Source organism: Musca vetustissima, unplaced genomic scaffold, assembly GCF_032173495.1.
Source record: "Musca vetustissima isolate MV318-11 ecotype Yass unplaced genomic scaffold, APGP_CSIRO_Mvet_v1 utg6013, whole genome shotgun sequence".
NCBI lineage: Eukaryota > Metazoa > Arthropoda > Insecta > Diptera > Muscidae > Musca > Musca vetustissima.
The window spans coordinates 449612-461774 of record NW_026889308.1 but is presented as its reverse complement, the minus strand read 5'-3'; the positions used below and the strand labels follow the sequence as shown (position 1 = coordinate 461774).

Sequence of the window (12163 nt, the reverse complement as noted above, 5' to 3'; positions counted from 1 at the left end):
TATATTAAACAGTTTTAATAGCACTGACTATTATCGCCTAATCAATCAATGGCATCGTCAGAATCCGTTTGCAAATTGCATTTTGTTGGCATGTTTAAAACGCCAGGAGAGTTTCGAGGATCTGCCGGACATTGATGTCTTAAATATGCAGCATGAACAATTGTTCCGGGAACATTATTAATTCGTTTTCTATTTCTATTTTACAGATCAGTATTCAGGAGACTACAGAAGCCGGATGGTAGCTTTGACCTTTTACTGTTGCCAACGATAAATTCAACACAAAATAGTTCAATTAACGCATCATGCTAAGTTGTCGCATATTGACATTTGGTCTGGTGGCCACACTTTCGTACGCCCTCACAGGAGTGCACGGCTCGCAATACAGCTCGAATATGTTCCTCAATGGTGAATACAAAAATGGATTGGCATCTCATCCGGACCATGAGTTCAGACCAAACCCAGCCGCTGCAGCTTTTATATCCATGCTAAGCAAACGCGCATCGCCCTTTGTGGGACAACAGTACTTGCCAACCCTGCTGGAGTGCAAAGGACGCGGACAGCAATGTGTGCCCAAAGACAAGTGCATAAACGGCTACTTTAACGAGCAGTTGCCCAAAGTCCAGGTGAGTCAATAATAGCAGCATTATATTTTTAAAAGCATAAAAGTTTGTAACCCATATTTAAATGTTAACATTTGAGGTTAACATCCCTCTAACTCCCACAAAAAATCATATAAATAGAGTTCAGGTACTTAAAAGGAATTGTTTTTAATTTTTGGGCATGACAGTTTCGTTCGGTATGAATAACATAAGGAGGTAGTATTGATTGACCTAACCCTTTGCATGAATTACTACATTTATTATTTTATTCATCGAATTTAATTTTGGGGGCTCATTTCATAGCCATCTTTCAATTCAATTTATAATGGCCACAGGCCTTTAGGTCTTTATGCAGACCAATTGGTTTTTGTAAAGACCTGTGGTCTCCAATTCGTTTTTATAAATCCAATTGAAAGTATATGGGCTGTAATGGGGTAAGAAAAAACCAAAGAATAGTGAAATATTGAATTCTAATAAATCAAATGGATGGATTAAAGAGTAAATGCAGTAATTGACGCAATTGTTGCAGTACGGAACTATTATTATAAAAATAAATAGTTTTTAAATCCCTATGTTTATTATTTTTTAACAATATAAGCGATTGTTGTGTAGAATTGTAAACGCAATCAAATTAAATTTAAATTAAGTGTCGTTTGAATGTAGAAAATTGAATGTGGTCAGACCATAGTCAATTAATGGCCAAGAATTGTGATTCAAAAAAAGTATATCCTAGGAGTTTATAACACCCGAAAGGCTGTGGCAACATAACCGTCATCACATTTCAATGAGCCGGTGGTAATTAGAAATCTGGTGAGATTCCACGTAAACAAGTTCCCCTCAATTTATTGATTGCCATTTGTTTTTGTTGCTTTTGTGGCTGTATTTGTTGTTTTATTTTTGTTATTTTTTTTTAATAAACGCAACAATGATTAATTTATAATAAATGTGTTTGTCGAAGTCTGTGCGAAACGATTGTCTCATGGCAGAGCAATGGGACCGGTGCTGATATCTCAGGTGCGTGTGTGTGTGAGCGCGGGTCTTTCAATTACATAATCAGAATTGAATTTGGTTTTACCCATTATATTATTTTTATTTATATCTATATATACATACATATATATATACATATATATTTTTTTTTATTTTGAACAAAACAACAGACAAACAACGAACAAGCAACAAACAGCGAAAAGCTATTTGGAAAAAAACGTTTATCAATTCGACGGTTTATATAAATTTTATGCAGATAAGCCAGCTTAAAGGTATCACAGAATGTGAGTGTGTGTGTGTTCATATGTGCGTATATGTGTGGATGGCGACGAATTCGTTTACTGGGTCGTGATGGTGGCGATGGGACTTCTCTCGACTTCGGCCGGTAGCTGTCTTAGTTTATTAAACCGTTAATTTCCGACCATCACCATCACCCGTCCTTCGAACTTTCCTGCACAACATATTTTCGATTTTATTTGCATTATACGGTTTATCACACATACATCACCAACGTCTTTTACCAACATTGAAATTTCGTAACTTTCATGAAGTGGTTGGAAAGCAAAACCATGGAGCCTGTATGGTATTCGGCAATGCGGCAACGTGGCGGTGACAGTGGACGTGGCACATACACGTACACACGTTGGTATATATCGACGAAGATGCAACATGTCGGTCATATGTTTGTCTGGAAAAAGTATGTCGAACGTAAAAATGCAACTCATCTCTTGATAATGCCCCAAGTTCATGTTTAATTGCGAAACAGGTTTATGATGCAGTCAAACCAAAGAGAAGAAGACGCACAGCAACAACAACAAAGAAATAAGTCTTTTATGCAAATTCCACAGCAAAAAAGTACACACAGCAATGAACTTAACCCTTTGCAGGTGCTCAGCACAGCAGTGGGCCAATAACAACATTACATAAGAACTTAAAGGGCGCCACCAATAGTTATTCATGAACCGTGAATCGATTACGGTTGAAACGGGAAAACTTCAAATATAATTACAACGATTGAAAGCTATGTTGAATCTCTGCTATGTTGTGTTTCATCCACAGAGAACTTCGGCAAACTCCCCGTGCTTGTTCCTTATATATATTTTTTTATTTTTTTTGGCTGATCGATAATTTTTACAGCTTTCAAATCGAAAACTAATTTTTCCATTTTGAAATTTATGACGAACCAATAACGTGGCGTCATGGCGTAAAATCCAATTTACAACACCGCAATGTAAGCATCTCTGCCATTTCACGTCAACACACAAAAGTTAAGGGATAGGTGTTTCTAATCGCCATTCCGAAATTGATTTTAAACGGGTTTTGTTGCAGGTGTTGTTGTTGCGATTCCGCCAGTTTCGAAATGCACTGAAGCCTAAAATAAATTCACAACGAAACGCTAATTGTGTGAAATCGAGTTATTTAGTATGTGTGAATTTGCAAACTGGCATCAATATGTTTTCCGCGTTTCCCAAAATGTGTACACAACGAAGAATCAAAATAGTATTCGCACTGAGCACACACTAAGGAAACAATCAATGTTTTTCTACTGATATTGAGATATATTTAGGTGATAGCATCACGATCAGCTGTCATGCCCGAGTGCTCCCGCACAGTAGCCTTCTATTCGGACAATGACACTATGAAAAACGTGATACGACGTGACAATTAAGTTATCACATCCTAGGCACACCAATATTGTTGAAATTTAATTGACAGCGTAACGTTGAGGTCAGATTCAGATCCAGCATGGTTACACCATAAACATATTCATTAAAATCTCGCTAATCCGGACAACTGATAGCATCCGGATTTCCAATTTGTTATAATTTTATTAATTTAGAGATCATTTAAATTGTTTTAAGTTTTTTTTTTGACATTTCAATTGTTTTTTGTAATTCGTTTTGTTTTTCAGTTGTAATTCAAATTCAATTTGCAACATTTCATGTGCAATTTTACTTTAAACTTTTCATATTAAATTCAAAATTCAAAGAACTGAATTTGAAATTCATAACATTTCACTTGAAATTCATAATATTTCAGTTGTAGTTCGTAATAGTTCATTTCAAAATCACACTTATTCTTTTTGTGTTACCAATAATGTTTTCTAATTTAAAATTAAATGTTATGAATAACAAATGAAGTGCTATGTATTTCAAATCAAGTGTTATGGATTTCAAATGCAATTTTATTAATTTCAAATGTAATCCTTTGAATTTCGAAAGGTATTCTATGAATTGCAAATTATATGTTGTGAATTACAAACGGAATTCTTGAATTACACTATGAAAAACATGTGAATAGGGTGTAGTTTATTTTTCTACTTGGAATATGTTTCAAAATTAGCACATTTTATGCGATAAATTGAAGATTTTTGTTCAATTACTTTCGTTGAGATAAGTTCTTTCCATTCGTATTTTTGTAATACAGACAACCCCTAAAATACTGTGTGCAACATATAAAGCGGGTGTATCTCTCCAAGCTTGGTACAATTATAGAAGGTAACTGGAAACCTTATATGACTTTAGCACGATAGCTTCTCTATAATATTCGAACATGTTACTAAATTACTTTCCCCCAGAAATAGACAGCCCACAAATTCAAGATCACCAAATGCTTACACGCCATACAGTCATTGGCGGATTACACTACACACGATAGGTGATGACGATATAGAATACCAAAAACTGCAACTGACTCAACTTTTTGGCGTGGGGACAACAACAACAAAGCAAATGGAAGTGATAAGAATCGATGTGTGAGACAAGTCGTTGAGGCATCAATAAAAAGCACCCACTGCCTAGAATTGTTATGGTTATTTGTATGACAGATCAGATTTGTTGTGGCGTTGCAGAACTTCGACAAAACAATACAACACACAGATACCAATTAATACAGTTCCGTTGAAGTGAACATTGACTCGTAAATTCATTAAATTCAAATCGTATTTGGATAGCTAGCGATTGTTTATCTATGGGGGCGACATTTCCATACTGGCGATTGTTGGTTTTCGGAATTGTGATTTTTAATTTCTCTTTTATTCATACATAGAATTTGGATCTAGGTCGTTAACATTACACAAAAGCTCTTATTGTGTAACATTCACCCACACATACCTTTAAGGGCAAACTTAGGCAGATCCGAACAATACAACATGTCAGATTGGCTACGAAGATGCTTTCAATGATGAAATATGAAATTGGTAACAACAAGATGCAACACGTTGTAATAATAAGATGAAGCAGTTCTGAACTGAAACATGTACTGTTCACCAATTGAACACGGAGACGAGACTAAAAGGATACTGTAGGCGTTCAACAGTTTGTGATGGTCCAAAATGTTGCAAACGTATTTGTTATCTCTTCGTAGCAAAGCTAATCACCCCTGAACGATTTCATGTTTTCTTTTGTATTGTGACAGCTTCATGCTGAGATTTACATTTTTCGCAAATCATGCTGCAAAATGTAGTCATTCATTTTATTGGACATCAGTGACGATCATCATTAGCTGCCAAAGCAACAACAAAAACCAAATATTTCAACTCAGAATGGAGATTCGTGGTAGTTGATGTTTCTACATTATCGACATGCATTCATACATCCAACACATGAACATAGTTATTTGTACAGCAAGCTGTCAATAAATAAATTGCCATATTAATCAATGACAACCAAATTATTGTAAACGATCTAATCGATGCTGGCTGTTGCCGAACCAAAGTCGATCCAACGTAGAACCCATCAAACCAAGTGGCATCCAGCAACAGTGTTCGTCGCTGTATGCTAAATTTTACTAGTGAACAATGCGGAATCTAGCATGGAACTGGAATGAAGGGAGGGACACAGCTAGTATTTATTTGAATATGGGTCAGCACCCCACCCCATTTATGATCTTCATGTTACCAGAAAACAGGCAATTTGTCACAGCAGCAGGCACGATGTTATGAATAGTTTGAAGACAACAACTCTAGCAATTTCTTGTACATACTCTTTTCCGGAGCCTGCACAAATCCACAACTTTTAAATGTTTAACTTCTTTCGCGTTATATGTTGAGGATCTTTGGAATGAGATCCTCAACATATAACGCGAAAGCGTAAGCATTAACAGTACTACAGTCTACAGCACAGACATTTCCAGGTATTCAATATACCCCCTAATCCTGCAACGGAGAATTTTACAAGTAATCGAAATACGTACATTTCAAAATATGTTAACGATTATCGACTTGGGGTGCATTGGGAGGCACCCAAATTGCAAGTTTCCTAATAGTAGCCTCCGATGCTGAATAATTAGATACAGTATTTCCCTGGGCTTAATTCACACCTTGATTGATGATTTTAATTTCGGTTACAGTAAGAAACCTCCATTTGTCTGCTGAATGTCAGAGCCCGGAGGTTAGGCTTCATTGTGGCCAATGGTCATTTGTACAGCTAAACGTGGTGGTTCGTTTTTGATACACTGACATATGCCAACGCTAAAGACACATGAACATTTATCGTTGTCAATGTGCGCCACACGCTGTCCTCACCTCTGCCAATGCTGCCCGTGGCACAAACATTCAACAGATCTGACAGAAAGATGTAACATTGCCAATTGTTGATATTTGATACTGGAGTACTGCCATCACCGACATCCACATCTCCATCACTGGCGTGCACAGTTGTAGATGGCGAATGATCAACACGACAGCGACAGTGACAGTGACACCAACAACAACGACAGCCGACCAATGAATTTACTAATGGCGTTAATATTGCGCTTGGGTGTTGCATATTTGTTAATCATGTGCATGGTGAGCGGTCAATGAATTGGTCCAGCCTCTGTGGCAACATTCGTCTGAATCCAAGAGAACAAATTGGCCATAACAACCATTCAAATTGTCTGTGAGTGAGTGTGTGTGTGGACTTCTCGAATTAAGAAGAAGTGGCGAACAACTTATGTGGACAGCTCAATGCAATGCTTGGATGCGATCGTGTCGTCTTGCCTTATGGCAAAGAGAGGTCAATTCAAATGCTAAGTACGGATGGAGATGAGCAGCAATGGACACAGATCGGATTGTGTGGGGCCAACTTTTGTCAGTCGTGTGTGCGGCTGTGTGCTGTTGCCGTATGCAAAGTGGCAACGTGTTATAACCAGTCCCCGAGAATTAACATCTAAACGCTCAAATCGCCAATGACAGATCATTTATTAGTTATGTTGCATCGTTTTTTACGATGTGGTTCTTCTGTATGGGTTTTGCATAACCTTTTTAACCTGTCTTTAATTAACTTGCAGTTCTTTGTTCAGCAGTCCGAACAAGAAGACCATCGGAATTGTTATTCGTTATTAATTGTTGCACAAACACGCTCACAAACAACGACATTTCGCCTCGCTTCAGTTTGAGCTAGTACCTACTCCCCATTGCCACGATACGGGCGTGTCTCGCTCTATTCCGCCTATTCTTGTTGTAGGACTGAATGATTTATGATCTGCCACTAGCAATGACTTTACGTATTTCAAATGGCAAAATCAAATCGAATGCCAGTTTCGCATTCGTTCATCGCAAATTCGTCAAGCCAAGATTGGCACAGGCATAATTAGCGCCATGGTGATCAGTTGCAGGGGTTCCTTAGTAAAAAAGAAAAGTGTTTGTTGGTTGTCGGTATATTCAATAATAGTGCGCAAATTGACAGATCTGGAGTTTCTGCAACTGATAAATAGAACATTGCCGATCCTGTCACATAAATATGAGTTTTAATTGTTTGTTTTTACTCTCTCTCTCTCTCTCTTTTCAGAACTGTGCTCCAGAAGAAAATGTTTGCTGTACATACAATCCGCCTACCCAACCACCCACTACATCCACTCCCTACACCACATGCTCATCTAATATGGCATGTGTCCCTCCGCGTGATTGCCGCAATGGAGAAATTCTTGCCAATGCTGTAGTAACTTTGCAAGTAAGTATTCATTAGATGCGATTGAAAACATGATTCCATTATTGAAAAATTCACTTCAAACTAATGCCAGAAAAATTTAAATTCGCATATTCAAATAGTCCCTAGCAAGTCTGGCGTTGATAAAAAAACGTCGATGCCGATATTGAAATGTCAAGTATTTGTAGTGTGGTGTATATCCGCAAAACGATAGAAATCGATTGTCTGCCATCCGATATCATGAACCAAAGGTGCCTTTAAGCGGACAATGTGAATTTAAACAATCGAAACCGTTTTCAAAACCGACAGTTACACAAATACAGTGTGTGTGGTGGTTTTGGTAAGTCGGTACATGACTTACCAAAACCACCACACAAACACACAAATATTCACTCATGTGCATTCGGATGCCAAGTAATTACAAAGACTTCTCGTATTTCAATTTGATTAATAGATCGTTCCTCTAACAGGTGAATGAGTACACCAGCCGTCGTCTACAGCAATCCAAAGACATTGTGTCGTTGCTGCACAGCAGCTGCGCCAAAGCGATTGCCTTATCATCATGAGTGTTGCACAAACCTAGCAGAAAAAGAACGTTTCGAGTCGAAATTTAAGATGCCGCTTTGGAAAAACACGACAATTACAAAATACTGACTCTGTTTGAAAATATGTTGCAATTCGATGTGAAATATTGCTGCCCAGTAGCATATGGATCAAAGAACGGCAGCCAATGACAAAGGGTCCATTACATTTACCCATTTGCATTGCCGAAACGAATAGGCACAGCAATTAGACGACTGCTGGTGGCAACCAATGACGGGATACCCTTATAAATAAAATTGTGATATTATTGTGAAAAACATTAAATTTAGGGCTCGTACTTAAAATACAACGTACACGATCGATGTTTTAACCACAAAAATTGCATACTAGAGTTATGACATTTTTTCCCGGAATCACATTTTGATAAGTTTTACATAATATTAGATAAAATCGTAATGACTGGGCGATTCTATAGGGCCCTCAGCCACAGAATCATTTGAAATTGTGATCGATTCAAAATAAGATGTCTACAATGAATTGCAAATTAAAACGTCAAGCGTTCATCGATATCTCTGACCAATGTCTCAAACTTTACATAAGTTATGTGACATTTCGTGTAAGTTATAAAAATTTATACAGTTTTGGGTATAGTATTATGTATGATTAAAAAACAAAAAAAATATTTTTTTCACAAAAACATACCATAATTTCGAAGTGACTTTTGCTGGACATTTTGTAATCAATAAATAGAATAAACCATATTTTAGTCATTAATAGGCAAAAGTTCATTAATTTCTATTATTTTAATGGGGTTTGAGAAAAAACTAAACAATTCCTAGTCCTATTAAACACGTCTAGTTATGTGAATGCAACCAAAATACGTAGAACTTTCGAGATTTTAAATTTGGACAAAAATTAAACCCAAACATAAATTGTTGATGAATTTATAGACTATTTGAATTACTTCTTTGATTGTGTGGTGTGTGTGTGTGTGCGTGTTTGTGAAGATATGAATCCGGCGGTACTAAATATGAAACATGTGAACATTCAATGGTCTGTTCCGGTACGGTAAGGAACTTTCGTTAACGTTGTAAAAAGTAGTAGTTTCTTGCAGTAGGGAAACAGACCACAAATATTTAAATATGTCAACATGTATGTAAATAGAATAATTCCCTACTACAGTCCATTCATATGGACGAAATGTTGGTCAACGGTGACTGGATGGGTCATTTAGTCCTCCAAAATTAGGAGCATAACTGTTAGTTTTTTTTCTTTTGCTAAATAAATATCAATGGTAACAGCACCGTCATCCGTCCATATACATCACACTCCAACGAATAACATGCCAACGAACAATGTTAAGCTATCGTTCGGCTTCGTTACACCTGTATGTGTATATGTTTACAGTTGCTTCTACTTAACACATATTTATCCATTAAATAAATCGGATTAATTGCGGAATGCATCTCCCCCACATCTCGCTTTACTGCGACTTCGGCGATTTGTGCATGTGATCGGATTGGTGAAACAAATACAAGTCACAACAGAACGCCGGTTTCATGTCAATACCTCTGCAAAGTTTTATGTACAAATTATGTGCCTTTGCAGATTTATATTTATTGTATTGGCATTGGAATCAGCATACATGCATATATAGATGCATCAGTGCATAGTTTGCAATTGTATTGCCAAACTGTCTATTATTCGTTTCGATTTGGCTAATATTCTCACACATGTGCTTGGCAAATAATTCGGTATGTACCAATGGACGACTGTGGGGCCGTGTATGCATAATAACAAGGCCGAATTTGTACACCATTTCCAAATTCACATAGATAATAATAGTAAGCATGCTTGTTCGTACCAGTGTATCGTCACATAATTTATGCAACAACACTGTAATGGGAATAGTGCGGCAAATCTATAATACCTATTTTGTAAAATTATGACAGTCGATATCGAGTTGTTTCGATCGATGTCTTTCAATTTGGTATGACCGTATTCGATATCGACCACATGTCGTCAAATATCATATAAAAACAGTCGAGTCTTTTACTTGAAATTTTAAAGGGACATTCTTGAATTGGTGTAAGGTGGAATTTTATAAGAGAGTAGTTCCCAATTTCTCCACCTAAATTAAAGTATGTCATCTTTTTTATAATATAAAAATGTAAATTCTTATATTTTATACAAAGCTGTTTATTACTAAATATTGAATATGTGATATTAATATACTTAATTGAGTAGTTAGCCACTTGCCAAACATTCAAATATATTAATATTTTTAGAATAATACCTTCTAAGGTATCATTGAGAAATCTTGTTAAATGGAGTAGTATAGTTTACAATTTAATTGAAATCGGCTTTAATGGCTCCAAATTGCATTTTTTGGAATAATTAAATAAATAAAATAAATTTTTTCGATGAATATTATTTGTTGCTGTTAACTAAACAATGTCGTTTTTTCTTTATAGTCGAAAAAGTGTTTAGCGCCGAATGTGTGTTGCGGCGTACCCTCTACCATGCTAACGCAAGATGGTTATGTTTTGAAAACACCACCGACACCACTGACGTATCCATCTCCTGAACCTTTCAAGACGACTACTCCAGTGAATAAAAATTATTTACCCCCTGTAGCAGCTCGTAAGCCACAACAGGCGCAACCACAATCCCAATCGCAAATACTATCTGAAGTCCAAACTCAAGTAAGACCTACCAACGCCCCTGTTCGGCCAACAGAATCCAAATATAACCCCAGGGAACCTTCGCAACGACCTCAGAAACCCACGTTTGTCACACCCGCCCCTCCAAGCCGAAGAATACCATCAACAACGCCACCAAAATATCTACCGCCTGTCGAGCATAAGGAGGAATCATCAAATCAAGAAAATGTCATCTTGCGTGGTGAAGATCAATTGTCTCCACAAATTTTCCCTACGAACCAAAAGAGACGACCAGGACAGTTTGTATCCGCTGAACAGTCTTCCATTCCCGCGGTCCCCGCCACTCCCTCGAAGTGTGCCTCAGCTTTAGTGTGCACCGATGAGAATTATTGCAGTGCGATCGGTGTTATTAGCGAAACTCCCGTGGAGATTACTCCTTTCAGAGTACCCTTAACCGATTGCATTATTGAAGGTACCGGGGCACCCGGCAAATGTTGCCGCGATGCTAACTATGTTGATCCTTGGCCCGTGAATTTGGCCGGTGTGTGTGCCCAGAGAAACAAGGTATGTACTCATTGACTCGCCCATGCAACCGAAAATAATACCTGTTCCGTTTACAGAACACGAAACCACAAGGCGTCAAAGATATAGATACCAATTTTGCTGAAATTCCATGGCAAGCCATGGTCTTGCAAAACTCCTCGAAATCCTTGTTATGTGGAGGCGCAATTATTGGTGATTCCCTTGTTCTGACAACAGCATCTTGCGTACAAGGGTAAGCATGCATTTATTTCATTGTCGGGCGGTGCGTTTAAAAAAAATACTATAATTTTAGGGTGTCTGTGGCAGATCTGCGAGTCAAAGCCGGAGAATGGCAGCTGGGAAGTACTGACGAGCCGTTGCCATTCCAATTAGTTGGAGTGAAGAACGTCGAAGTGCATCCAAATTACGATCCTCGTAGCGGATCCAACAACATGGCCGTTATACATCTCTCCCAACGTCTCCAGTTCGCCACTCACATTCAGCCAATCTGTATTAGTGACAAGGATCCCAGTCCATCAGAGACATGTGTGACCACTGGATGGGGCAAGCAAGCACTGAGCAGTAAGTTCTATTTGATAGTAAATTTTCATCAGCAGGCCTATATATGTATCTTCATTCCTTTGCAGTACACGAAGAAGGAGCCATCATGCACGTGACCACAACCACACCAACGTCTCGCAGCGATTGCGGCGCCGATAGCAGCGGTGTTTGCAGTACTACTAAATTTGATGCATGTGAATTCGATTCCGGAAGCGCCCTCGCCTGTGGAACCGGTTCCAGTGTTCTACTGAAGGGCATATACAGTGTTGAAAATGGATGCGGGGAAGGTGAAACCGTGCGCTTCATCAAACCAGATGTCGCCTGGGTGAATAAACAGTTCCTCGAAAGGAGTAAGCCACTTCTTCTCAGAGTGTAA

At 38.0% G+C, this 12163-nt stretch overlaps 1 protein-coding gene across 1 annotated transcript; it reads left to right on the top strand.

Moving 5' to 3' along the window:
• Window positions 1-302: 302 nt before the first annotated feature.
• Window positions 303-12163, top strand: LOC133337019 (inactive serine protease scarface). The gene is made up of 6 exons (XM_061545284.1): window positions 303-623; window positions 7361-7522; window positions 10516-11268; window positions 11325-11479; window positions 11540-11808; window positions 11874-12163. The coding sequence occupies exons 1-6, from the start codon at window positions 303-305 to the stop codon at window positions 12161-12163; spliced, it is 1950 nt and encodes a 649-aa protein (XP_061401268.1).

Excerpts from the sequence above, each read along its gene's own strand:
- LOC133337019 (XM_061545284.1), top strand. The coding sequence starts at position 303 with ATGCTAAGTTGTCGCATATTGACATTTGGTCTGGTGGCCACACTTTCG. Across the intron at positions 11,269-11,324 it reads TGTGTGCCCAGAGAAACAAG|AACACGAAACCACAAGGCGT; the intron begins GTATGTACTCAT and ends TTCCGTTTACAG. Across the intron at positions 11,480-11,539 it reads ACAGCATCTTGCGTACAAGG|GGTGTCTGTGGCAGATCTGC; the intron begins GTAAGCATGCAT and ends CTATAATTTTAG.